The 24745-nt window shown below is 41.7% G+C and overlaps 1 protein-coding gene across 1 annotated transcript in view; it reads left to right on the plus strand.

The window, feature by feature from the left end:
- plxnb1a (plexin b1a) overlaps positions 1–24100 on the plus strand; it is a 55118-nt gene extending 31018 nt beyond the window's left edge. The window contains exons 6-39 of the mRNA XM_041047844.1: positions 739–867; positions 2816–2916; positions 3058–3190; positions 3422–3578; positions 3789–3897; positions 4298–4406; positions 4778–5539; positions 6342–6440; positions 6730–6852; positions 7153–7246; positions 7405–7574; positions 8685–8836; positions 8919–9024; positions 10146–10282; positions 10426–10599; positions 11357–11591; positions 11685–11927; positions 12503–12679; positions 12946–13094; positions 13280–13380; positions 13504–13721; positions 13989–14167; positions 15028–15094; positions 15345–15491; positions 15659–15833; positions 15976–16079; positions 16249–16333; positions 16579–16751; positions 17284–17444; positions 18290–18437; positions 18829–18893; positions 20226–20301; positions 20513–20587; positions 21280–24100. Of these exons, the coding sequence (XP_040903778.1) occupies positions 739–867; positions 2816–2916; positions 3058–3190; positions 3422–3578; positions 3789–3897; positions 4298–4406; positions 4778–5539; positions 6342–6440; positions 6730–6852; positions 7153–7246; positions 7405–7574; positions 8685–8836; positions 8919–9024; positions 10146–10282; positions 10426–10599; positions 11357–11591; positions 11685–11927; positions 12503–12679; positions 12946–13094; positions 13280–13380; positions 13504–13721; positions 13989–14167; positions 15028–15094; positions 15345–15491; positions 15659–15833; positions 15976–16079; positions 16249–16333; positions 16579–16751; positions 17284–17444; positions 18290–18437; positions 18829–18893; positions 20226–20301; positions 20513–20587; positions 21280–21384 (5238 nt within the window). The 3' untranslated portion in view covers positions 21385–24100. The remainder of the gene's footprint in view (positions 1–738; positions 868–2815; positions 2917–3057; positions 3191–3421; positions 3579–3788; positions 3898–4297; positions 4407–4777; positions 5540–6341; positions 6441–6729; positions 6853–7152; positions 7247–7404; positions 7575–8684; positions 8837–8918; positions 9025–10145; positions 10283–10425; positions 10600–11356; positions 11592–11684; positions 11928–12502; positions 12680–12945; positions 13095–13279; positions 13381–13503; positions 13722–13988; positions 14168–15027; positions 15095–15344; positions 15492–15658; positions 15834–15975; positions 16080–16248; positions 16334–16578; positions 16752–17283; positions 17445–18289; positions 18438–18828; positions 18894–20225; positions 20302–20512; positions 20588–21279) is intronic.
- Positions 24101–24745: the final 645 nt, after the last annotated feature.

Raw genomic sequence — 24745 nt, forward strand, 5'->3', positions numbered from 1 at the left:
AAGCCTCAATTTAGCTTTAGCTAAACTTCAGAATGCGTTATCAGACAGAAAAGGGACTGTGGGTTTTGTCTCCCACCTCTTACATAGAAGTTAAGGTCAGTATGGACGGGAGGAATGAGTACAGTGACCAGTTGGACCTTCAATGTGGGGTGCAAGTGTTGCTTTAAGAATCCAAACTATCCTTTAATACGCCATCATATTCTCCACTAAATATGACATGCAAAGCAGCAAACTGCATAAATGTTTCTCAGTCACCAAGCATCACAGAGTATCTTCCCATGCTATTATGTGTTGAGTGCATCCTGTTAACGGGACAACTGATTCTCCATTCTGTTCATAGTGATCAAGCGAGAGCTTTATGGAAAAAGGCACGAAAACCTCTGCTAATCTCATTAGCGTGAGGTAACATGAGAGTTTGAAGGCCTGGGAATCACTTAAGCCAGAGGTGTCTTCCTGTGCTTCATATTAGATTTGACTGTGTGGTAATCACATTCATGGCCACTTCTGCTGCGATCCTGCACAAGTGTGATTTGATTTGCTTTTGGGTTGTAAGCTGAAGAAGATAGTCTTTTTGTGTTGTTTTCTTCTTTTTGTCAGGCCTTTATTTTAGTCTTGCAGTATGGGGAGCATACCATTTTTGTCTAAAAATACCGGTAAATCCATTGCTAGTGATTGTTATTATATATACTGCACATAGCAAATTTTCTAAATTGTTTTTTTCTGGTGCTCTTCCTTCAGGTGTATCTTGGCCGAGATGGTATGGTGGAGGTATATGCCAACACAACAATCCATCCCAGCTCAGCCATTAACAGTGACCTTTTACTGGATCAGAATGGAGCACACATCTACATCATGACCAAATCTAGTGTAAGTCTACAAGGGGAGGAAATTGCACAGTTTTGGATGGTTTTAGGCTTTAAATACCATTTAAAGATAAATAAATAAACTGCTCGTGGGAGAAATCCAGCAGCCTATGCTGGCAAGCAGACTTTCACAGGTTTCGTGTGTTTTATGTTCAAACTAGTCAACAGATGTATAAACAGCCGTAGCCTTCTTGGTGAGCCCGTCCATTCAGGCACTCACCCAGATGTCTCCATACATGGAGACCGAACATGGCTTGTCATTCATCGTCAGACAATGTTGTTTGTCAGAGTTTTTCAGGCTTTGATACTTCCTCAAGCTGTGTCCCTCTCACTGAAAAAGCGAATAAAAGAATAAGAGGCAAAGAGTATGAAAGAAAACAGAGAGGCCAGCTGGCTGTGAAGGTCAAAGGTCATTAACCCCACCGTGATGGGTACAACAGTCAGCAGGAGGTGTAAGGTCAGATATAACAATGGTATTGATTAGAGAAAGTGGCCTCCATTGTGTTGGCACACTCCCTATGGAGTGTCCCTGTGTGGGTAGCTTTAGATGCTGATAAATGGATTTGGGAAACTGCTAGTCTATACATTTAATGGCTTGTGTCACTTCTAGACCACTGAACACCTTAATCCAAATGTAGACCTGCAGCCTTAAGTTACATTTAACATTTGTATGTATAACAATATGTGTAGGACTGCATCTGTCATAAAACTGCTGTCAGTGTGTCAAAGGCAGGCTGAAGTTTAGGTTCTTGGAGTCAGAAATATACGCACACACATTTACTGGGGTAAAGGTCAACTTGGGCAAGGTCAAATAACTTATAATAATGCTGTCTGCACACACATGAAGGGTAGAAAGGTAATAAGATATAATAAAAGAAAAATGTTTAACACCTTCAAATTAAGAATGTATAGCTCTGGAAAAAGCCAGTAAGTGGAGCTTGAGTTAGGCTTTATAAAACTTTCACATATAGTTATCAAGCTAACTTTGAAGCTCAACCAGCTCAGCTAGTGTGACATATGTAGCTTGTTGAATAGCTGTTAGCTATGATGGTATGGCTAATTTCAAAGCGGAAGGTTGACATAAGCTAGCTTAGCTAATATTAGATAACTTGCATGACATAGCATAAACTACATGTTGGCTGCAAGAGCACTAAGTTGCAGTTAATTAAGCTTATGCCCTTAAAGAGGAAAGAGGAAGCACAGGTAACATTATAAGTAATAGTTATGAACTTTAACATTGTCATTAACTTAGCCGGGAAGGCTAACGTTAACTAGTCTACATAATAATGCATAACCTTGCAGTGAACTTAAAGCCACCTGGCCTCATGTAAAAAATGGAAAAAAAATTATACCTTTAATGTAAAGTTACTTGTCTTTAGCTATTCACGTAAGCTTGTTAGCGTACTGATTATCATGAAAGCAGTTGTCATGCATCACTGATTTTACTAATTTGATATTCTTATGCCATTTAATAATAAAGCGATAATCATTCAGCTTATTCAGTCAGTGTGCCAGTCTGTAACCTTGTGGTTGGCAATGAGAGAAATCCAAGGCACTCTGATGTAAGTTAAAGGTCTTCATAAGGCCTCAGTGAAGGACTCAGATTTCTGTGAACTGCTTATCACAAGGTTATAGAATGACACACTGAGTGAGTGAGCTGAGCAATCACTGCTTTGTTCTTATTCATGTTGAAAAATTTGGCCATAGAGTTTGAAAAATGATAAATATATCATTATTATAATTATTATTATTTAATGCAACAACCATTTCATAATTTATTGTATTTTAACCATTTAACTGAACTTATTCTTTGTTAGATCCAGTAGCCTAACACACAGGGGAGGCCAGAAAATTGAAACTAAGAAGATCCTGGCTATTATCACTGTTATCCATCAGATCCACCACAGAAACATGTCCCTGAATACTGACCCTTGCTTACCTGTCATTTTCAGGTAGAGAAGCGTCCGGTGGCAGAATGTGGAGATCACCTGGACTGTCAGTCCTGTCTGTCTTCCAAAGATCCCTACTGTGGCTGGTGTGTCTTGGAGGGAAGGTATGTCAGTCTTAGTGTTGTTAAAACAATAAAGAAAGGTCTTTTAAAATAATAGGGGGCTACTGCGAACGCTCTCATGCATCCATTCCACTCTGTGACTGTCTCTGCCCTTGTCTCTCTTCCTTCTCTGGGGTATTTCAGGTGTGGTCAGCGCTGGGAGTGCCAGCGAGGGTCTCTGCAGGGCCATTGGTTGTGGAGTTTCAACCAGACGCAGCAGTGCCTCAGTATTCAGCAGCTCAGCCTCTACAACATCAGCCGTGGGGAGAAAACTGATGTAATGGGGAGAGAGTGGGGAACAGATGGGGACAGTGCACTGTAATATTCTACTGTGTTGTAGTCTTTCTTGAGGCTCATATATCTTACACGTTAGAGTTTTACTTCTACAAAAATGTTTTATCTATTTTAATTCTTTTCAGTGCAGTGGGGGTCAAATTCATTTATTTCAGTTTCCACCTTTCTCTTAGTTTTCCTGATGTCCCTTTCCCACTCTTCCCCCCTCCCACAGATTACAGTGTCAGTAGAGGGCCTCCCCAGTCTGGGAGGAGGAGAGTTCTACTCTTGCTTTTTCCAGGACACAGAAACCCCTGCCTCGCTCACTAACACTGGTGTGACATGCTCCACCCCTGATGCCAGCAGTCTTCCCCCCATTAGCCATGGAGATGGTGAGTATCTTTGTATTTGGTCAGCGACTGTACCCGATGTGTCAACCTTCTTCAGTATGTGCAAAACATACAAAAAATGGATGCAACAGTATAAAAAACATATTTTCTTAAACTTAAATACAAGTCGAAAATGTGAAATGTACAAAAATGACACAGCAGCGCTATAATGTCAACCTGTCATATAGTGACCACTGATTTGTTTCATTGCAGAATTTGTGATGGTGACCCTGTCACTGCGCTTCATCAATGTGACGGTGGCAGAGACAGAATTCACCTTCTACAACTGCAGCTTGGTTCAGGAGCTCTCTGGACGCAGACCGTGAGTACAAACACAAACATCATGTCACTCATATGTACTCTGGGTACCTAGAGTCTCTGAGTGAGACTGGTTAGATTTCATGCTTAACTAAAGCTGTGCATTGTTGTTTTGACAAATTCTGGATTGTCAAATGTTAAATGGGTTTTAATTTAAAGACAGAATTGCAGGTAAAGTTATTCCTTTCTGCTGTTGTGCAGCCTGTATGAACTTTAAGTGGCAAGAACTGTTTTAACAAGAATGATGGCAGTGAAAGGAACAGCAAAGTACAGATACTGTAATTTTAGATCATCTAAATATGTCTAAACATTTTAGGAGTATTTGGATCATTTTTACTGTCACTAATTTTTTTTCGTGATTTGTTTTGTTGTTCTACCTGTGCTCCTGCTGTGCGCTTTGCAAGATGCCAAGGGTGTGTTAGCAGTCACTGGGGGTGTAACTGGTGTATCCACCAGCATGTCTGCACACACAAACACACCTGCAGCCAAGGAGTCACTATCTACAACCAGAACGTGAGTCTGAAAAGAAAGGCTTCTGATTGTGTTTAGATGTCTTGCTGGAATGCAGATGGGTGTCAGGGTTGTATATGTAGTATATTTAAAAGAAAACACTATGTGCATTAGTTTTGTTTCTCTAAGCATATATCATACTGCGTTGTGCACCATGGTGTACATATTAGTTTGTGCATGCGCTGTCTGTTTGCTGTGTTTGGTGCGGTGTTCTTTTTTTTGTTTTTTTTGTTTTTTAACATGAATCTTTTTCTTGGTTTCACTCATAAGTTGCTTCTTACTGTATTTGCATACCCCTCTGTTTTATCCTAATATTGTCTCCTCCCCTGCCTTTTTTCCTTTCTTCGCTTGTTCACTTGTGCTACTCCATCAAGTTCAAACCGCCAACACCCACCATCCCACCCCCCTCCAGAAAACTGATCCCTTTACCCCCTACTGTCCGGGCTGCTACAACAACAACAACAACAAGCACAACAACAACACAGCTGCCACCCACAGAGATACCTACCCCAACCACAGCAGCTGCCCTTTCAACTGCCACCACAGTGACACCACCCACCACCCCTAATGCTGAATCTACAGCACCCCTTACCCTGGCCACGACTTCCCCCTTTGTCAGGACCCAGGCCACCACCGTCCACACTGATGTCACCGCCGTAGACGGTTCCTTTTCTGATGTGGAGAGAACGACAGAGGGAAATGGTGCCACTACACAAGGTTTTTCAGAGGATGAGGATGCTGACACCTTAAATATCACTGATGAACCCCTCCTCACTACATTACGCAGCAGTACTAGTGTCCAGGTAGACTCTGACCTGAGAGTTTTAGAGCTGTCTGGTGAAACGATGGGCTCTTCCTCAGATGTGAGCTCAACTACCTCCAGCGAAGCAGCCCTTTTAATAGACCTTTCTGTCAGTGACAGGAAGGACTCTAAAGAGACTGACTCACCTCCATGGTTGAGTGAGTGGGAGAAGCCAGAGGGAGAGACTGAGGTGGACTCTGCAACAGGTTCATCTGTTGCAGGTGCCAGCGAAAGCTCGGCCATCTTTACACAATCACCTAAAATGGTTGATGACCTCAACTTTGAATCTGCAACAAACTACCAATCAGATTTTTCGACTGACTCTTATTTTCTGGTGAGTGCAGAAGCTCCGAGTGCAAAAAGTAAAACAAGTGAAAATGTTTATGAAAATGTTTTCAGTTCCTGTAATTAATCCAGGAAGATTGAAGTTCTAATCTGGAGTCAGTGTACAATGTCACTGCATGACTCACAATCTAATGCTCACATTAGATTGTGAATACTCCATTTCTATTGCAATTATCTTTATTAGCTTTCCTGTCAACAGGAATCAATTTCACATGTAAGAATGGAACTGAGAAATTCAGTACACTCACCTGACAGATCGTATTGACTTGTCAACCCTCTCCATGTCATATCTGTTCACCTCATTCAGTGCTAGCTGCAAATAAAAAAAGTTGTGCAGACCCAGACCATACATTTCATCCTACAAGCAAAGGGAAAGCTACGCTGCTATCCCTTTGTTTATGAAGGCAACTCTCTTCTTGTGTTTTATTTGTATGTCTAGTGGTTTTTGGTTGCGGTGTTTTGGTTTTTTTGGTACTGTGTTGGTACTTTCCTGCTTTTTGGCTTTTTGGAGTTTTTCTTTGCAGTCACCAGTGTTTACAGTGTCCAAATCAAAGCTGATTTTAGTTTGATACGCTAGATGGCCAACAGTACGTGGACCATCTCAGTTTTCTTGGAGTAACCACATATGAACTCCCATGATTATTAAATGTTCATAGAGCAGGTGTCCACATAATATTGGCCATTTAGCATAGTATTAATTGTAGGTAATTAAATGTAGGTCTATAAAGTATGACTGCATTTCCTAAGTACAGATATTTCTTCTTCTATAATGGTCTATAATGTATCACCAGGAATGTCCGTGTGTGAAGAAAGTTCAGGATTCCTCCCTCCTCCCCGTCAATGTGGAGAGGAAAATCACTCTGGTTGGACAACATCTAAACCTGTTTCAGGTAAAGTAACCATCCATAGGGTGTACAGCCCCTCGCCTTAGTAGAGTAAAACTATATTAATGTTGTATTCATGCAGGTTATTAATCAGATTTTTGAACTTGAAACCGTGTCTGTTTTATGATTTAAAAGACTGAGGGTGGGGATTTGTTTGTTATGGGTATGTTTTCTGTTGGCTGCAGAGGTTTAGAGTAGATTCTGAAGAATTGTATGAATCGCAGCTTTTGCAGTGACTTTGTGCTCTTGAAATATTCAGTTTTCACCTACTGTACCTCCTCTGTGTACATTCAAGGATGAGAATTTGGACTACGAGTGTGTGTTGGACATTGAGAATCAGTCAGTGGTGGTGGATACCTCTGTGGAGCCGGATGCCTCACAGCCATCAGTCTTCTTTATCTCCTGCCAACCTCACCAGGTCAGAAAATGAATGCAGTAATTTACTCAATGTCATTTAACTCTTCAAGCCTGGAACTAATCCCATACAGCACCAATGAACCAGCAGCATGCTATATTAACAGAAATCTGTAAAACTCTCTCTTGATTGTGTACGTGTGTGTTTGCATGGTTGTGTTTCATTAGCCCTCACGACCAGATAATTTGACACATACTCTATACTTTGCTTTACATGTGCCTGTGCATAACATCAGCCAATGTACTGTACAGTATCACATGTAGTGCTTATATAGGGTTTGAACTGTGTATCCCTGTGTTTCAGTATACCTATTCTGTCTTGATGGAGGAATATCCAGCCATGATCAACGTGAGGAGAAAAAACTACTTCCTCATCGACAGCGCTGAGGATCTGTATGGTGCGGACTGTTTATAGTGTGTTTTTAATCTTGTGTGTGTGTGTCTCTGTATGGCAGAGACCACGTGCATGTGTTTACACACAGTAATTGAGGCGTATTATGTGTTCGACATAACAGTAATGTAGCGTCCTCACAGGCCTTTCTCTGTCTTGTTTCAGTGACTCTGTTCAATTGTTCGGTGGGACGGTCCGACTGCAGCCGATGTCGTACCGCTGACCCCAAGTATGGCTGTGTTTGGTGTGGTGGAGCTGCGAGCTCTCACTGTGTGTATCAGGACTCCTGCGCTGATGAGATCAAACACACCTGCCCTGCACCTGTCATTCACTTTGTGAGGATTTCTTACCCTCTCTTGAATTTTTTTTTTTTTTTTGATTTTGAGAGACACAGTAGGAGAAATGAGAGAAAATTATATATCAATTAGACACGGGATGATTTTATTTCTGTTTGTCCATTTGTGTGATGTGATGTGATGTGGTGTGATGTGATGTGATGTGATGTGTGACTGTTTATATCATTTTTAATGCTGGACTGGTTTTACATTGTCTTGTGTTCCCAAACTGACAACATGGTTTCCGATGACAACCTGCAGCAGCTCTGTGGGACAGCTCAGTTTCAGACTTACCAGCAAATACTTTTGTTTGATTCTGAAAACTTTGCTCTTGGTCTTTTCTAGTCATTTTAGCTTTTTTTGTCCTACATAATACTGAATATACAAATATTCATTTCCAAAGTGTACCTACTACATACAAGATGTCCCCTACATCAGTCATCATCAGTATCAGACTCTGCACATATATTACATTTCAGTTCAAAGATCGAAATGAACAATAAGCAAAATGTGTTTTGGAGTGGAGGGAGGGGGAGGGGACTGTCAGCTTGGCAAAAACAGACACATCAAAACATACTCATCCATCAGGTCCAAACCCTCACCATTTCACTACTCAAGATAACTACTCAAGTTGGAACAAGATAAAACGACCTGCCCTGGCCTCAGTTTGTGCCACCCAAATGAATCTGTGCCTGCTCACCTTTGTTTATTTTTCTGTGGACTTTGTTTGCATTCCGTTCTGCCTCTGATATTTTGTGTTTTTCTGGGAACTTTACACTTTCATTTGTGGATAGAGATTTGAGAGATGACGGAGTGAGAGCAGAGACATTTGAACTGTTTTCCTGCTGGGTAAATAAATGTAACAATATAGTTTACCATTTTTTTTATAAAGTTCAATATATGTTTTGAATGTAAAACCTTAACCTGCAAGGTAACTAGTTACTTAAGCTGTCAAATAAATGCAGTGGAGTAAAGCATGTAAGATTTCCCTTTGAACTGTAGTGGAACGTAGCATTAAACTCAAACAAAAGTTCAAGTACCTCAGTTATGTACTCATGTACAGTACTTTACTAAATGTCCTGACATACTTGTGGTCTTCTTGTGTTTCAGTTGGACCCAGTGTCCGGTCCTGTAGAGGGAGGGACAGTAGTGACTATTTCAGGCTCTAACCTCGGCCAGAGAGCTGAAGACATCCAGAACTCAGTCACAGTAGCTGGAGTCCCCTGCAGTGTCATCCACAGCAGATATGAAGTCTCCTCAAGGCAAGTCATCGGTGCACCTGAACATAGACTGCTTGTAGTCTGCTTTTTTTAACTGTAACAATTTTATATCTTTATCTTATAGGATAGTGTGTGAGACTACAAGCAGCGGACGAGAGACGAGCGGCCACGCCTCAGTCAAAGTGAGGGGAGGAGGTCTCGGACTGTCGGCTCAGGTCTTCAGCTTCCAGGTTAATGCAGCAGTCAGTGTGTTTACATGAAACTAGGTTACTCAGAGAAATCAGATTACACTGGAAATCGGACATGTGTCTCAGAGGGCCTGGTGATGCAGTCAGAGCAGGATGGGCTGTGTTGTGAAAATGTGGGAATTTACAAGCAGTAGAATGTTAAACCGACTCCCTGAGGCAAGTTGGTTGGTTTCACTTTTGGTCAGACTTTTTGGAGTCACCACAGATACATAAACAGGATTTCTCATGTACGTGATGTGAAATCAGGTCACAGCAGAAAACCAACTGCAACCTGTTACATGAGTGCATGTAAACGCACTGATTATCTAAAGAAACTACTGCAACACCCTGTCAGCGAGGATTTTAGAACTACGCACAAGCAATTAAACAAGCATTTTGAAAACAAAGACATCTCCAGGGAATTTTTACACCCAGTTGTTTGGATTTCTGGCATGTTTTCCCCTGAGTTTGGTTCAGTTACATGCTGTATATGAGAACACAGTAATCACTCTTGGGTGTGGACCAAAACAGACGCACCAAGTCCTGTGGTATTTTTTTTTTTAATCCTGAAATGCCTCATTAGGTGAATGCGATACAAATGTGATTTGTCAGCAAACACAACTTCAGGAAGCATCAAGAATGAATTGTTTTATCAGTTCATAAATGTAGCTTTTTACTGTCCGTGTTTGTTTGTTTACCCAGGAGAAGAAAAAAAAACAAAAAAACAGTGTTTTCCCACAGAAATTTTCTCAATCAAGGAAACAACAGCTCAGACGTGGCTTTTGTTAATTAGGCTCTGCTTGAAATTGTGCCTTGTGAAATGGAAATGAACCACTGCAGTGTAATAAAGTAACAACTCATCTCCTTATTTACATCACAGTAAAAGGTCTGTAGGTTTGACAACAGCCTTAATTAACTGGCCCAAGTGACAAGCAGATTAATTGATATACTAGCTGGCTGTGAGGCGACCCTCTAGTGTTTCCCAGAATGCCCTGGTGTCTTATTTATGTTGCCAATAAATCACCCGCTCAGTATCAGATTATTGATTAGTACTGTTTTTCTCTGTCTTGTGCATCTTTGCATCCCATCCTTCATTTCTCTTCTTCTCTTCGTCTCATTGTCAGGATCCTGTACTCAGCAGCATCTTCCCCCAAAGAGGACCCAAGGCGGGGGGCTCGTCTCTTACCATCAGAGGTCGGAGACTAAGGACCGGACACCCGAGTGAAGTCAGCGTCCTAATTGGAGGAGTGCCGTGTGTGGTGTAAGTGCCTTGAATAAACCGTAAATTAAAGAAAGAAAAAAAAACATCCTGCTCGTGTATCCAGATGATGCATCTGATTGGTTAATGTTTGTGGGATAAAATGTCCTGAAATTGGGTAAAAGTGTAAAATGTCTTTCTCTCAGGCTGAACATCCAGGAGGATCAGATCAGCTGTCGGACCAAAGGCAGCAACAGGACGGGAGAACACGGCATCACTGTGCGGTTTGGGGGGGCAGAGCGCCATCTGCAGGGTTTGGTGTATCATTACACCCCCAACCCCAACATCACAGCAGCTGCTCCATCCAAAAGCTTTCTCAGGTGCAGTGGTGGGACATAACTATTTGCTGTTATTTACTGACACATGGTTCTTTACTCAAGGGGGGGGTAGGTTAAATGAATTGAAAGGGTTCACCTCTGTGAAGCACTCTGAAGTCCCAGAGGACAATAATAACTCCCCACATACATAGACCTATACCCAAATACACCATTGGCATGGATTTATGATTCACTGTTATCTGCTGCCTTATTTTTTATTAAGTGATTAGATACTTTAATTGAACACTTGCAGAGATGCTAAAGAATGCTAAAAAAAATACTGTGATTCTCCAGAGGAAGCCTTGGACATGAACTGCTGAAAATAAAAATGTAGTGACAGTTCAGATGGTGCTGGGCGCATCCTGAGCTCAGCTGCTTTCATCCCAGTGGTTTCACTGTTGAAACCTGGAACCTGTTTGCTGTGCAGAGAAGCATTTAACGATAAGGTCAGTGAGGCTGATGTAATATCACAGCACCACATCAGAAGATTAAAATAATGAATGATGCTACTGCTGCAGTGTGGTCAAAATGAAAAATATCAAAAACATACTGTTACTCTGCACTGTGGCCTCACAGCAAGGAGGTTCTGGGTTTGAATCCGGGCTTTTGTGTGTAGAGTTTGCTTACATGGGTTCCTTTTGGGTTCTCTGGCTTCCTTTCACAGTCCAAAGACTTGCAGAGTAGGTTAGTTGGTGACTCTAAATTGTTATCTCTATAGCCCCCCTTGTGAAACTTGAAACTTTCCGTCTCTCCCCTGCAGGGGAGGCAGAATCATCAGAGTTTCTGGTCAGAACCTGGACGTGGTCCAAGAGCCAAAAATGAGGGTCACCCTCAGTCCTCCTGATACCCTCCCTCCCAGGAGGAGAAGGAGCATTAATAGGTGGAATGAAGGAAGCCTGAACGGAGGACAGGATCATAAGGGTCCACTGAAGAGGTGGAGGAGGATCGTCCCAGACTCAGACTGCCCTGAAGGTGCTCTGTGTCATGTCAAACAGGTATGGATAAATAATCACACTGAGAGATAAATGTACTCATCACCTTATTATGTGCGTTTATTATCATGTCATTTCTTCTGTACTCTCCTCCAGTACGAGTCTCGCTGCACAGTGAACAGCTCCTCCCTCATCTTGTGTCCAACCCCGGAGGTGGGTCCCGAGGCCAGGAGAGCCAGGGTCAAAGTTCATTTCCTGCTGGACAGCCTCCATTTTGACTTCAGCACTGTGGGGAATGAAGCTTTCAGCTATGAGTCCAACCCAAAGCTTTACCGACTGAACCGGAATGACCTCAGCAAACCATACCACCACAAACCTGGCAGCATCATCTCTGTTGAGGTGGGTGCCAGGACCCATTCATATACCTGCAGCTCAGACTTAACTTTCTTCTGTTTTACTCAATGAGCCAATCTCCAGGTCTAAGAACAGCTTTGAAAAAACATGTCAGTATAAGTGTTACAGTTATCAACGCTGAACTTTTTCTAATAAATCAAAGGTGGAGATGACCTTTATTTAGATTAGCTATGAAGTCCTCAGTCAGGTCTCAAGTCAAGACCAACAAGTTCCATTTCAGTTTTTAAAAAGTCCTGATGTGCATTCACTGAGTTTAAAAAGCAGAAGATGTGAAATGCTGACAGAATATGTATCTGACGCATTGTAGTAATCTACATATCCTACTTACCTGGAACACCATAACTTCACCAAGCTGCTTGCTGTGAGGTCCTCATTCTGAACGATCTTGTTGATCAAGTTAAAATGTACAGCTGACATCTGATATCTGCTCACCTCAGTGTTGAGAATGCTGTGTATTGTGGTACATAAATTTTAATATTTGGGCTTCTGATTTTGTTAAGCGCAGCCTCCCTCACACCTCTGAGTTATTCTGTTTGTCATTTTGTGTCTTTCTCTTCTAGGGAGAGAACCTGGATCTGGCCATCTACAAGCATGAGGTGGAGGCTCGGATAGGGGAGGGGGTGTGTTCGGTGAAGACCCTGACCCACAACCACTTGTACTGTGAACCACCAGCCCAGCAGCCTTCAGTGGCAGCTAGCAAGAAGCAGGATGGCATGGACAGTCTGCCTGAGTTCACCGTGAGTAAATGTTAGAGGATTTCAAATTCTGCGCACGTTCACATTCAGTATGACCCCACTGCAGCCTGGACCCCTGGTTAGGGTAAGCAAATGGAGAACAGGGATTCAGAAGAAAGTCAGTATAGTGTAAAAACAGCGTGTGTTTGCATACTTAACTGTCTCAACAAATTTCCATAAAAGATTTTTTAATTCTTTAACTGTTTGTTCAACTTGGTCAAAACTTTTTGTGCTTTACTGTGTAAAAACTCTATCTCTGTTCTTTCCAGGTAAAAATGGGGAACCTGAACTTCTCCCTGGGCAGAGTGCAGTACGACAGCCAGGCCCAGTCCACATTTCCCCTGGAAGCCCAGGTGGGAGTCGGGGTGGGAGCCTCCATAGTGGCTCTCATTGTGCTCATCATAGTGCTCATTTACAGGTAAACACTTTAACAGCTGGGTTATTTCACTTTTAATCCCTCTGCCTCACCATATTGTCCTCAACAGGTTGTAATTTTCAGTAGGTTACACACCTAAAAATGTGATTTTCACTCACAAAGCATTCATGTTTTTATTCTTTATTTCTTCACCTAAATCTTGTCTATGCATCATTATTGTTTGTCAGGAGAAAGAGCAAACAGGCCATGAGGGACTATAAGAAGGTGCAGATTCAGCTAGAGAACCTGGAGACCAGTGTGCGAGATCGCTGTAAGAAGGAGTTCACAGGTACAATTCAAACTTTTAGAACATAACATCAATTCAGTTTCTAACATCAGTTTCCCAACATCAGGAAAATACTGAAACCAAGGCTTGTTAATACACCTGCTTCATTCCCTTCCCGTCCCTCAGACCTGATGACAGAGATGATGGACATGTCCAGTGATTTGGTGGGCTCAGGGATTCCCTTCCTGGATTACCGGGCGTACGCCGAGCGTATTTTCTTCCCGGGCCACCAGGAGTCACCACTGAGGCGAGATCTGGATGTTCCAGAGAGTCGAAGGCAGACTGTGGAGCAAGGCCTGGTTCAGCTGTCCAACCTGCTCAACAGTAAACTCTTTCTCACCAAGGTCAGCCAATAGAGTTTTAAGTGTGCAGCTTCTGTGTGGATGAACTGAGGAGCCATTAACAACCGCCTTACTATCTGGGAACAGTTTGTTACTGGGAACGATCAAGAGCCACAAATCAATAGTCTCATCCTTTTTCTGAGATTCAGGGACATATACTTTAACTATTTTGTTCACAGAGTATAAGTTGTAATGCTGATTTTTCAGAACACTACTTTTCCGAACAAGGCAGTTTTTTCTCACCTCTTCTTACTCCCGTTGTCTCTCCAGTTTATCCACACTCTGGAGGTCCAGCGTACATTTTCCCCCAGGGATCGGGCTTATGTGGCCTCTCTGCTGACGGTAGCCCTGCATGGTAAACTGGAGTACTTCACAGACATCCTGAAGACACTCCTTAATGATCTGGTGGAACAGTATGTGGCCAAGAACCCCAAACTGATGCTCAGGAGGTGAGGAAGACGGCAGTTCAATTCAACTACATTACATTTTATTCATCTGGCTTCATATATAAACACAGTCCTAGTTTTCTGTGGACAGAAAAGTCATTGGACAGCATGAACATACTGGAATCTACCTACTAAATATGCCTTAAACCAGCCTATTACAGTTCCTTTAATCCCAGCGACATGTTCCAGCCTCTGTGATAAACTCCTGTGATCAGTGGGTAGATCTAGCAGCACAAGTATAAAGATGAGTCCATTTTCTGAGGCCATGAGGAGACCGTTGGTAACTTTCACCAGTTCTGTTTCTGTGCTGTGATGTACTCTAAGACCTGGAAATCTTCAAACACACCATTCCTATGAAAATAGGAGCCTTTTTAAGGCTTTTAGAAATAAAGTGGAGGCTGGATAAAACATCTGGATGAAGGCTGCAGTATTTAGTCTGTTAATATAAATAAATTGCTCAGATTTAATATGAAAATCTTAATTAAAGTTAAAGCCTTCCTGAACAGCCTAGTTGGAATAGAGTCTAACAGACAGGTTGATGGTTTAGATGAAGAAAGTGTTGAATTTAGATCAGAGAGATCTATAGGAGAGAAGCAGGCAATATAAATCAGGCATTACAGTCGATTCTAAGGCCTCTATAAGACCACAGGGGTTGTTCTTATTCTCTGCTAATGATGAATGGTAGTTGCTTCTGGCACTACAGAGTTTTTATGTGTTACTAGACTATCTTTCTGCACTAGGCAAAATTCTTCAAGATTAGTTGAACTTGGTTACAGCATTATCAGATAGACACATAAGTAGTGGGTAAGGGACTTTCCTCATCCATAAATAATTTGTTTACATGTGTTCTTGTCCTTTTCCAGAACTGAATCTGTGGTTGAGAAGCTCCTGACAAACTGGATGTCCATTTGTCTGTTTACCTTTCTGAGGGTAGGTACACCAGTATTTCCCACCTGCCCAGAGGTCCCTCAACACAGATGATTTCCTTGGGGGGAACAGAAACAGTACAATAGAGAGAGAGTTTTTTTTCTTTTTAGATGTCCTCCACCTTCAGGGAGGCCTGTCCTGCCTTCTCAGACTTGAACAGAGACTACTCGGTCAAGACACTCATCAAAAGCCGCTTAAATAAGATGTTGCTGTGTTAGGACGTTGTTGACCTTCCATCTTTCCGCTTGACCAGGAATCGGCAGGGGAGTCGTTCTACATGCTGTTCAGAGCAATAAAGCACCAGGTGGACAAGGGACCTGTGGACGCCGTGACAGGAAAAGCCAAGTACACACTGAATGACAACCGGCTGCTACGAGAGGACGTGGAGTACCGCACGCTGGTTAGAACACACTGATGTTAACAGTGTCGATGTGGAGGAAGGAGAAGTTCATGTCTCCCTTATGGTTTATTAATTACTGATTAATGACCAGACACTCACCAGACACTTTAATTGAGTATTACAGTGCAGCATTTCTATCAATAACTCACCTCTGTACATCTGTCCAGACTCTAAACGTTGTGATGCCAGCTGCAGCAGCCAGCGGAGGCACTACTACCCAGACGGTACCTGCCAAAGTCCTGGACTGTGACACCATCACCCAAGTGAAGGAGAAGCTCCTGGAACAAACCTGGAAGGGAACCTCCTTTTCCCAGAGGCCTCACATCGACTCCTTACATCTTGGTAAGTCCAGTTTACATAACGCTTCTCCTCAGCATGTGACTGTAGTGGTAAGTGGGCAGTCGGTCAGATGGCGCAGTTGATCACTTTAACGTGTGCTCTAGTTTCCATTTTGTTGATGTTATGTGAACATTTTCTCCTCCAGAGTGGCGTGCAGGTGTCGCAGGTCACCTGATCCTATCAGATGAGGACCTGACATCAGTAGTACAAGGCACATGGAAGCGCCTTAATACACTGCAACACTACAAGGTTAGTGCGAGTTACACAAACACAAAGGTACACACACATATTTCACCCATGCATGTGCAGACCAGTCTGTTAAAACTGTCTGTAAAGTCAGTCTAAGCTCATAAAACATATGTGTTTAAGGTAGTTTTTCCCCACGGTGTGAAAGTTGTGATACAACTGTGTAATGCAGGTCCCTGATGGAGCAACGGTCGCCCTCGTGCCCAGGAACGCCAAACATCACCTCCACGACAGCCATGATTACATGCCTGGAGAAAGTAAGTCCCTTTTTTAGCTGTATCCACGTATAATTATTGCATGAGCAAATGTTGAGTAGTGCAGATCTGTTTATATGTGTAATGTGAACAGCTGAACTGAGTCTAAATAACCAGGGGAGGTCGCTGTTTGACTGTGTATATACATTTATTTTTAATGTTACAACTGGATGAGATGAAGTGTGAAGCTGATACTCAACCGAGACAGCGAAAATATACTCATTGGACTGTTTGCCTCCTCCTGCCAGAGACCCCTATGCTGGATGACGGAGAGGAGGGAGGAGTGAGGCTTTGGCATCTGGTGAAAGCCAGTGAAGAGTCTGAGCTGCCCAAGCACAGGAGAGGTAGTCTGAGGGAGAGAGGAGGGGAGAGAGCCAAGGCTATCCCCGAGATCTACCTCACACGGCTGCTCTCCATGAAGGTAGATGATGTGGATGATAGCCATCACAAATGGTGGCACTCAGTCATGTTTGAAAAGGTTCTGGATATTTATTAAGTGAGGATATTCAATATATCCTCACTTAATAAAACACCTGATATGCCACTGTTCCTGTACTGCACTGACCCCTACCGATGAAAAGATTAATCAGTCAAAAGATTGATTTGGTCATTGAGTTAAACATGGTTCATATGATAAGCTTTATATATCAGACAATAATCCTCTGTCCTCATTTTCCATCATGAAAAGGCCACACCAATGTTCAACTGTGCTTTTTACACTGCATGTAACATACACAGGGAAACTCACTGACACATTCAACAAAAAAGTGAATTAAGCTCCAAAAGCACTGGGTCCTCCACTTCCCATAATGCAATATGATAGTGTCTTGTGTTAGACCCTGCCTGGTAAATGCCCATGTCTTTCAAACCCACACCACCATGTGGTGTTGTGTTATAAACTTAAATCTCCAGTCTCAGTCTGAGGTGACCTGTCTGTCTCTGCTCTGTCTCAGGGGACACTGCAGAAGTTTGTGGATGATTTATTCACAGCGATCCTCAGCACCAGTCGTCCTGTACCTCTGGCCGTCAAATACTTCTTCGACTTGTTGGATGAGCAGGCTCTGCAGCACAACATCACGGACCCCGAGACCATCCACATCTGGAAAACCAACAGGTAACAGGCCAGAGGCAGCAGCTTACAAAGTGTTTGGATGGTGTGAGACAGAGCTGGAGGCCAGAAACGGGTCACAGGCCAACTTCTGGTGGGCCTCCATATGAGAAAATGAATAAACACACTTCATGGAGAATTTCAGCTGAAGGTTTAAGAACATCTTGTGCCACTAAAGCCTCCCCACACAGAACATATGGACAACAGCTGATTACATGGTTCTTATACAGCATTTGTGGGTTGATTTGTGTTTCATAAAAAAAGATACAACTGAAGTACAAGGACTTGCTTTATAGACCAACCGACTCAATGTATTGTCAGTGTTCATTAACCTTTTATCAAATGGTTATTTGATAAACCATAAGACACCACTTTCATGTCTGTTCACTAAATATGACACTAGACCCATAAGACATACATAACTTTTCAATTTTGCACTTTTTGCACAGAAGAAACAAACAAGATGTAACTTTAACTTTACAGGTAGCAGTAGTATTTTTTTTTTTTTTTTTTTTTACCCTTTACCCCTACAGAACCAAGCTGGCTGTTTCCCCCCGCTTCCAGTCTTTATGCTAAGCTAAGATAATCGATTAAAGCTAGCTCCATACTACACAGATGCTAGAGTGGTATTTGTATAATCATCTGTCAACAATAAAGCAAATAAGTGAAAATTTGCAAAAATGTCAGACAGTTCTTTTAAAGAACCTCCTGGTCTTCCTCAGTGGTTATAATCTGAATAAAACCATCACTGAATTCTGTGTTTTTCACTGATATATAAACATGAAGCCTTAACAAGTGTTAGAATCAGTTGATCACTGTTTATATGTCCTCTTTCCTGTGTTTCCAAACAGTTTACCACTGCGGTTCTGGATCAATATCCTCAAGAACCCACAGTTCATCTTTGACGTGCAGACCTCAGACCATGTGGATGCTGTGCTGTCTGTCATTGCTCAGACCTTCATGGATTCTTGTACCATCGCTGACCACAAACTGGGACGGGTGAGCTGACCACACCAAGACACTGCCAATATTATAGAGCAGTGTTAATCTGTACCACTGTGGCTCTGCTATTAAATAAGTAAAAAAAAAAAAACACTGTGTTAGCACCATAAGATGAAATTATATTACTGCACCACTGTAAAGTAATGTGACTATATACTAGTACATTCAGTTCACATCTCTTTACATGGATGGATAAAGGAAGTGATGGGAAGTTCATTTACTGTGCGGTAGTTAATCACAATGCAAATAATGTCTAGTAATGAACACTGTAGGACTCTACAAATTGGGATTTAAAAGAAAAACAACAAATAAACATCTAGGACGATGGCTGTAATGAGCCCTCTATATTATTTTAGGTGATATTTCTCTATTTGTCTTCCTTGCACAGGACTCTCCCATCAACAAGTTGCTGTATGCCAGAGACATCCCGCGCTACAAACAGATGGTGGAGAGGTAAGAGCGTGGCAGCCAGTCGCCCCACTGACCTCAGGCATAAAAAACACTCTGGAAGAGAGAGGACGGAGAGGGGGAAGGAGAGAGACTGAGGCCTAGGACAATCTGTTAGTGCCAGACAGAGGGTAGACTAAGCCTGCAAGGCTTCCATGCATGGATGGTCTGAGAGCAGACTGCTACACTTACTGCTGTCTGCTGCACATTAAACCCTGCAGATTACACTGGTGATATATTAAGGCTTCGCTAGACAAGATCTTTATGTAACAAACATACCTGTTTTATAAGCCTTATAGGTTTAATCTAGATGAAAAATAAGAAGGGCTTCATATAACTGTGTTCTGTGCTCCTTCTAAACATGATTATTCATATCACTAGGTGATTATTGCTGCCCTAACTAGTAATGAGTACCTTGACAGCAACTGAAAATGTTGCGTTTGCTGACCTCCAGTGGTTTAACTTCTCACCGAGATGCAGAAAGTGTGGTCAGTGCTGCCTGACATCACTGCCTGGTGTCAGAGGTTTAACACTGTCCACCAGAGGAGGTCAGTGTGACAGTACTGTCCAGCTTGGTATCACTTGCATTCATTGACTCACTTCACAGCCAGTTTCATTCATTCATTCATTCATTCATTCATTCATAGTGGCAATGGGCGGTGAAGGTGAGCTGGGTTTTGTAGTTCCATTACAAGCTGCAGTACAAACATAGAAAACATACAAACGCTGGGTTTGCAAGGATCATTTAATATGATGTGACTGAACACTACAGTAACACTGGGCTAATTATGAATTCCAAAGCTGATTCATAAAAAGCAGCTTTTAGTTTTAGTCTTTATACTTTTTATTTTATTTTATTTTATTTTATTTTATTTCTTATTTTATTGTATTATTTTAACCTTAAGCTTGACTCTGGGGAGGGATGCACAAGAATTCCAATGCACATGTACTGCAGTGTATCTGTGCAAATGGCAAATAAAACTCTATTCTATTCTATTCTATTCTACTCACTGGGTAAAACATCACGCAGCGATGTTCGTCTGTCTGACCTGGGTTTGCCCTCTGATGATCCTCTGCTGTGAGAGAAACAGCTCTGCTCCTTAGCATCAGTTTGCTTGTTTGTACATACTGTGCATGTTCTCCAGTCTGTAGTTAGGATGAGGTGAAGCTGCTTTGTATGACAACTGCTGTAAAATCCTGCCATGAAGGGATTCAAACGAGCATCAGATGTTGTAACATTTCGAGGCTTACGGCATTAACTGTAAAACAATAAAATAGAAGAAAGGAAGTAGGAAGGAAATAAAGGAAATAATTACATGCACTTCCCTCTTTCTCCAGGTATTACGCAGACATCCGTCAGACTATCTCCGCCAGTGACCAGGAGATGAACTCAGCTCTAGCAGAACTCTCTCATGTATGTTACCCGCACTTGGGTTCCCATTCTGTAAAAATAACTTTTTAAACACATAAATCATTTCAGGATGTGGAAGTTTCCATCTGGGTGGGTGTCTAACAAGCTCCATGTGGAGTCTGAAATAAAATATGAATGGCAAAGGATGCAGTTTTTAACAGCCTCCACCCTCTGATGTTTCCTCACCTCTCTATTTTTATTCCCCCTTAAACAGAATTATGCTGCTGAGGTCAACTGCCTTGTCGCTTTGCATGAGCTGTACAAGTACATCAACAAATACTATGATCAAGTGAGTACCACAAAAGTATGAAAACATGAGTGCTGCAACTGAGCTGCATTTCACACTCGTCTACATGAACGAATGATTTAATCTCACTCCCATTAGTTACTTTTGAGACTCCGTCCTACAGTTTCTAATGATTATTAACATGGCAGATTTACTCACTCAAATCAGCGTCTCGACAGTGGGTCCTTTATTTCACACACAGTTAGGCAAAACGTCTCAGTTCTAGTCAGCCACTGCCAGCTAACTTTAAATGTTTTCAGCTGACTGTTTTTTCAGCTGTTTTAAAAATGAGAATTTTGTAATGGAGCTCTGGCTATATACGGTTTATGCTGTCGTGCTAGCTAGTCCTAATATTAAAACCTTGTCGTATAGCTGTTTAGTTTATATACACAGTTTTTAACAGCTTGTTTTCACTTTTAACATTTCAAGAGAAAAGACTGTGACGATGAGGGCTTGCCCTTGAGTTTGGTGAATGTAAAGCAGTCTTGGGTAATGTCGCCTGGAGTGTAAACTTCCTCGAATCCAAAGCTTGACAATCCTGTCTCACCTAGCTAGAGCCGCTTAGCTATGATTGGACAATCACTGTTCAGTTGCATCAATGTCCCCTCAAACAAGGAGAAGAGGAGAATTACACATTGTTCTTTTAAAAGTAAAAATATGTTGATTGTCATCCACCGTTTCCCCCCTCCTGTCAGATTATCACGGCCCTGGAAGAGGACTCCACAGCTCAGAAGATGCAGCTTGGTTACAGGCTCCAACAGATTGCTGCTGCTGTAGAAAACAAAGTCACAGACCTATGACCCCGAGGACAGGATGGATCTCTCCTTTAACCTTGAGGAGAGGACAGTAGTGATTTTAAAGACAAGGGAGGACAAAGGAACATTTTGGCACATACCGTGTGTTCGCTGTCATTTCGACAGACTAATTTTCAGTGAAGTGAGAAATTCGGATCACTGATACTGGTCATGTTTCCTGACCTGTACGCAGGAGGTGCAGTAATACTCCCTTGAAGTTTCCACAGGTCCTAACACTGGGAGTAAGGTAGCACTGCTCTGAGGGAAAAAAAGGAGAAAATGTGAAATGAAGCACATCAAAACAAAGGAACTTCCTCTGAGCTATGATTCCTCTCACGAGGATTTCTCACATTGAATTCAAACTAAAGGGAGATGTAACATGAAGAGAGATCTTTGTGTTTTTCCTCTGACTCCGTGTATCTTGTTGGACTTTGACAAAGCGCACAGAACATTCCTGCAAGTTTACAGCTACGCTTCTTAGTCTTCTGCTGCCGAATGGATGCTGGAGGTGGAGGCTGGATGTTGAAACCGTGAACGAGGAGGCAAAGGGAGGAGGAGGAGGACTTGAACTTTAACGTCGACAGCTGGGGGAATTTTTTTTACTACATTTTGTCAAAGTCTTACACAAAGAACCGATAATGACACTGTCAAAGTGCTGTGGAGGCCTGAAGAGCCTGTTTTCATTCTGCTTTTAGCTTCCTTAAATCTTTCTGCCGAGTCTTACGCTCTGTGAGTTCAGTTAGCTGTGATTGGACGGTTTGTTGCTTTGTGTAAACACTTTTCCAGGATAGATTTTCTTTTTCATTTTTTTTAAGCTTCGCATCACCAGTTGTCCTTTCACTGTGATTTACAGACCCTGACTCATGTAGTTTGAACTGAAAACCTGTCCTTTGTAGTGTTGACCTTATTTCGTTGAGGACATAGTACATGAATACTCTGAACTTGCTTTCTTTTCATGGCGGCCTAGTGCTATTGAGAAATGGTTGTTTTTTTTGTTTTTTTTGGTTATGTTTCACAGATGGTGATCTAATTTTTTTATAACACGTGTTACCCAAAACAGTTTGGCAGAGGTTCTTGTAGCTAACTCATACACTGATCCGTCCGAAAGAAAACCATGAAAGTAAAATCTTCTACACAAGTTTAACTACTATGTAAAACAAATCAGTAATATCACTGCTGAAATCTTTACTAATTCAGAGCAAAGAGATTATCTTATCACTCATGAAAGATCAAGCCTGACTTATTAGGAAATAAATGCACAAATATAAAGTAATGCACAAAGGAACTATGGAATATGTCTGTAAGGATCTAATGAAAGAATTCCACATTCTTTATTTTACTTTTCACTGACGCTTCAGGATTTATTTTACTTCAGAAAGTTTTTTTTTTCTATGTGCATTATACGTTTTTTCTTCCACAGGATTTTTTTCTCCGTGTGGTTTATTTGTCTGTTAGTATGAAAATCACATACCGGCATAGAAAAACAGTTCTGTTTGATGGATTGTAAATCCTGAAGTTACTGTGAAAAAGAAAAAGTCGAATTAAATTGCATATTTATACGATCATTCCTTATATATGTGCATTTTATAGATTAATTTCAGTTCCTTTGTTCATTTTTTTCAAAATGTATTTTCTTTTTTCTCTTGTGTAAGTCAGGTTTGATCTTTTCATATTTTGGAGATGTTTTGGCTGCTGTCTGTTTTTGGATTTACAGTATTTTTGCGCAGCGACTACTCAAGTGAGTTGTTATCTCCTCCCCCAGCTCACTTGACCACATCTAAGTCCATTTTTTGCAGTTGATTCAGCTCCACATGTCAGTTTAGTTTCTAACTAAGACCCTTTTCCTGGGTGAAGGAAATGGAGGAAACTGCTGCCTCCATTGGATGGTTGTTGGAGGGGCGATGCTGCTAGATATCAGGCTTTCACACAGACATTGCGCACTGACAAAACAGCTGTGCCCAAATTTTAAGCTTTAATTTGCTTCCATGTTTTTGGTGTCGCGGTGGATGCCAGATTTTAGCAGTGTTACGTCACTGTAAAGCTGGATTTCTTTATCCTATACAAATGGCTCCTTTTCTCTCAAGACTTAAATCTATCAGACAAAGGTGCCTGTGTTCCCTGTTGCTCTGTGATGCCATGTATGAAAGTCTTTTCTATTTTTTTTTTCCAATTTAATTTATTGTTTATTTATTTTATAGCAAATGTTGTTGGTTCTTATTTTTTGGGATATAAAATAATAATGGTAACGTCCCTCCCAGTCAGATGTTACATCTGATATCATGGGGTTTTTTTTTCTTTTTTTAAGAAAATCAAGAGCCTTTGTTGTTTTTGTACCTTATGGTGTTTGTTTTTATCCATTTATCAGTTCTCAGCACAGTTGTGAGGACACACAGGTCAAAATCAAATTCACAATCATCTGTCTTGAAACTCTGATACAGTTTCACTCCTTCATTTTATACATTTCATCCATTTTAGAGGCAGTGAAGAAATATGATTTGTCATGTTGCCAGTGATTATCCTGTACATTAAAAAGACGTTACCGTTCTTTGCCATGCACATTAGTGTTGCTCGTGGCTTACGTGTGTACGCAAAGCTCAGTTCTGATGTTTTACCGTTTTCCTGTACTGTAAATACAAACTTCGTAAGTAATCCTGACTTTAGCGTTCTCTAACTAATTGATAGGATGAACCTAACAACAACTTAATGTGATGCAATAAAGTGGTCCCAGTGTTAATGACTGTCTGAAGTCACTTTGCTGCTGCACTGTGTTGATTATACCCTGTTCATTTTGTTAGTTCGTCCATTCTGTGATGCCAGTGAGACAGAGGACACACATCAGTGTTTATTTATCCTGTTTTGTTCCTGACTGAGAGTTTTCACCACAGAGTTTGACGTGTCATAGCAGGTGGAGCTCGATATAACATTGATTGTGGGCTGTGGTCTGATCCGGTGTGTCGGTAAATTATGCAAGCGATTATTATCCATCCATCCATTTTCTGTAGTGCTTATCCTCTTAAGGGTCACAGAGTGGGGGGGGGGGGGGGGGTGCTGGAGCCAAAGGACCAGACAAACAATGAATCACATTCACACCTATGGACAATCACCAGCTAACCTTATCTGTTTGTCTTTGGACTGTAGGAGGAAGCTGGAGAACCTGGAGGGAACCCACACAAGCACGGGGAGGACAAGCAAACTCCACACAGAAAAGCCCTGGTCTGGATTTAACCCCAGAACCTTCTTGCTGTGAGACCTCTGCTCCAAACTGCTAACCACTGCTCTAAACCACACACAATATTATCTAATATGAATGAGACTCTGAAATGGAATCCAGTCATTATTCATGTAGTTACACTTGTATTTGACTAGT

Source organism: Toxotes jaculatrix, chromosome 2 (assembly GCF_017976425.1).
Source record: "Toxotes jaculatrix isolate fToxJac2 chromosome 2, fToxJac2.pri, whole genome shotgun sequence".
NCBI lineage: Eukaryota > Metazoa > Chordata > Actinopteri > Toxotidae > Toxotes > Toxotes jaculatrix.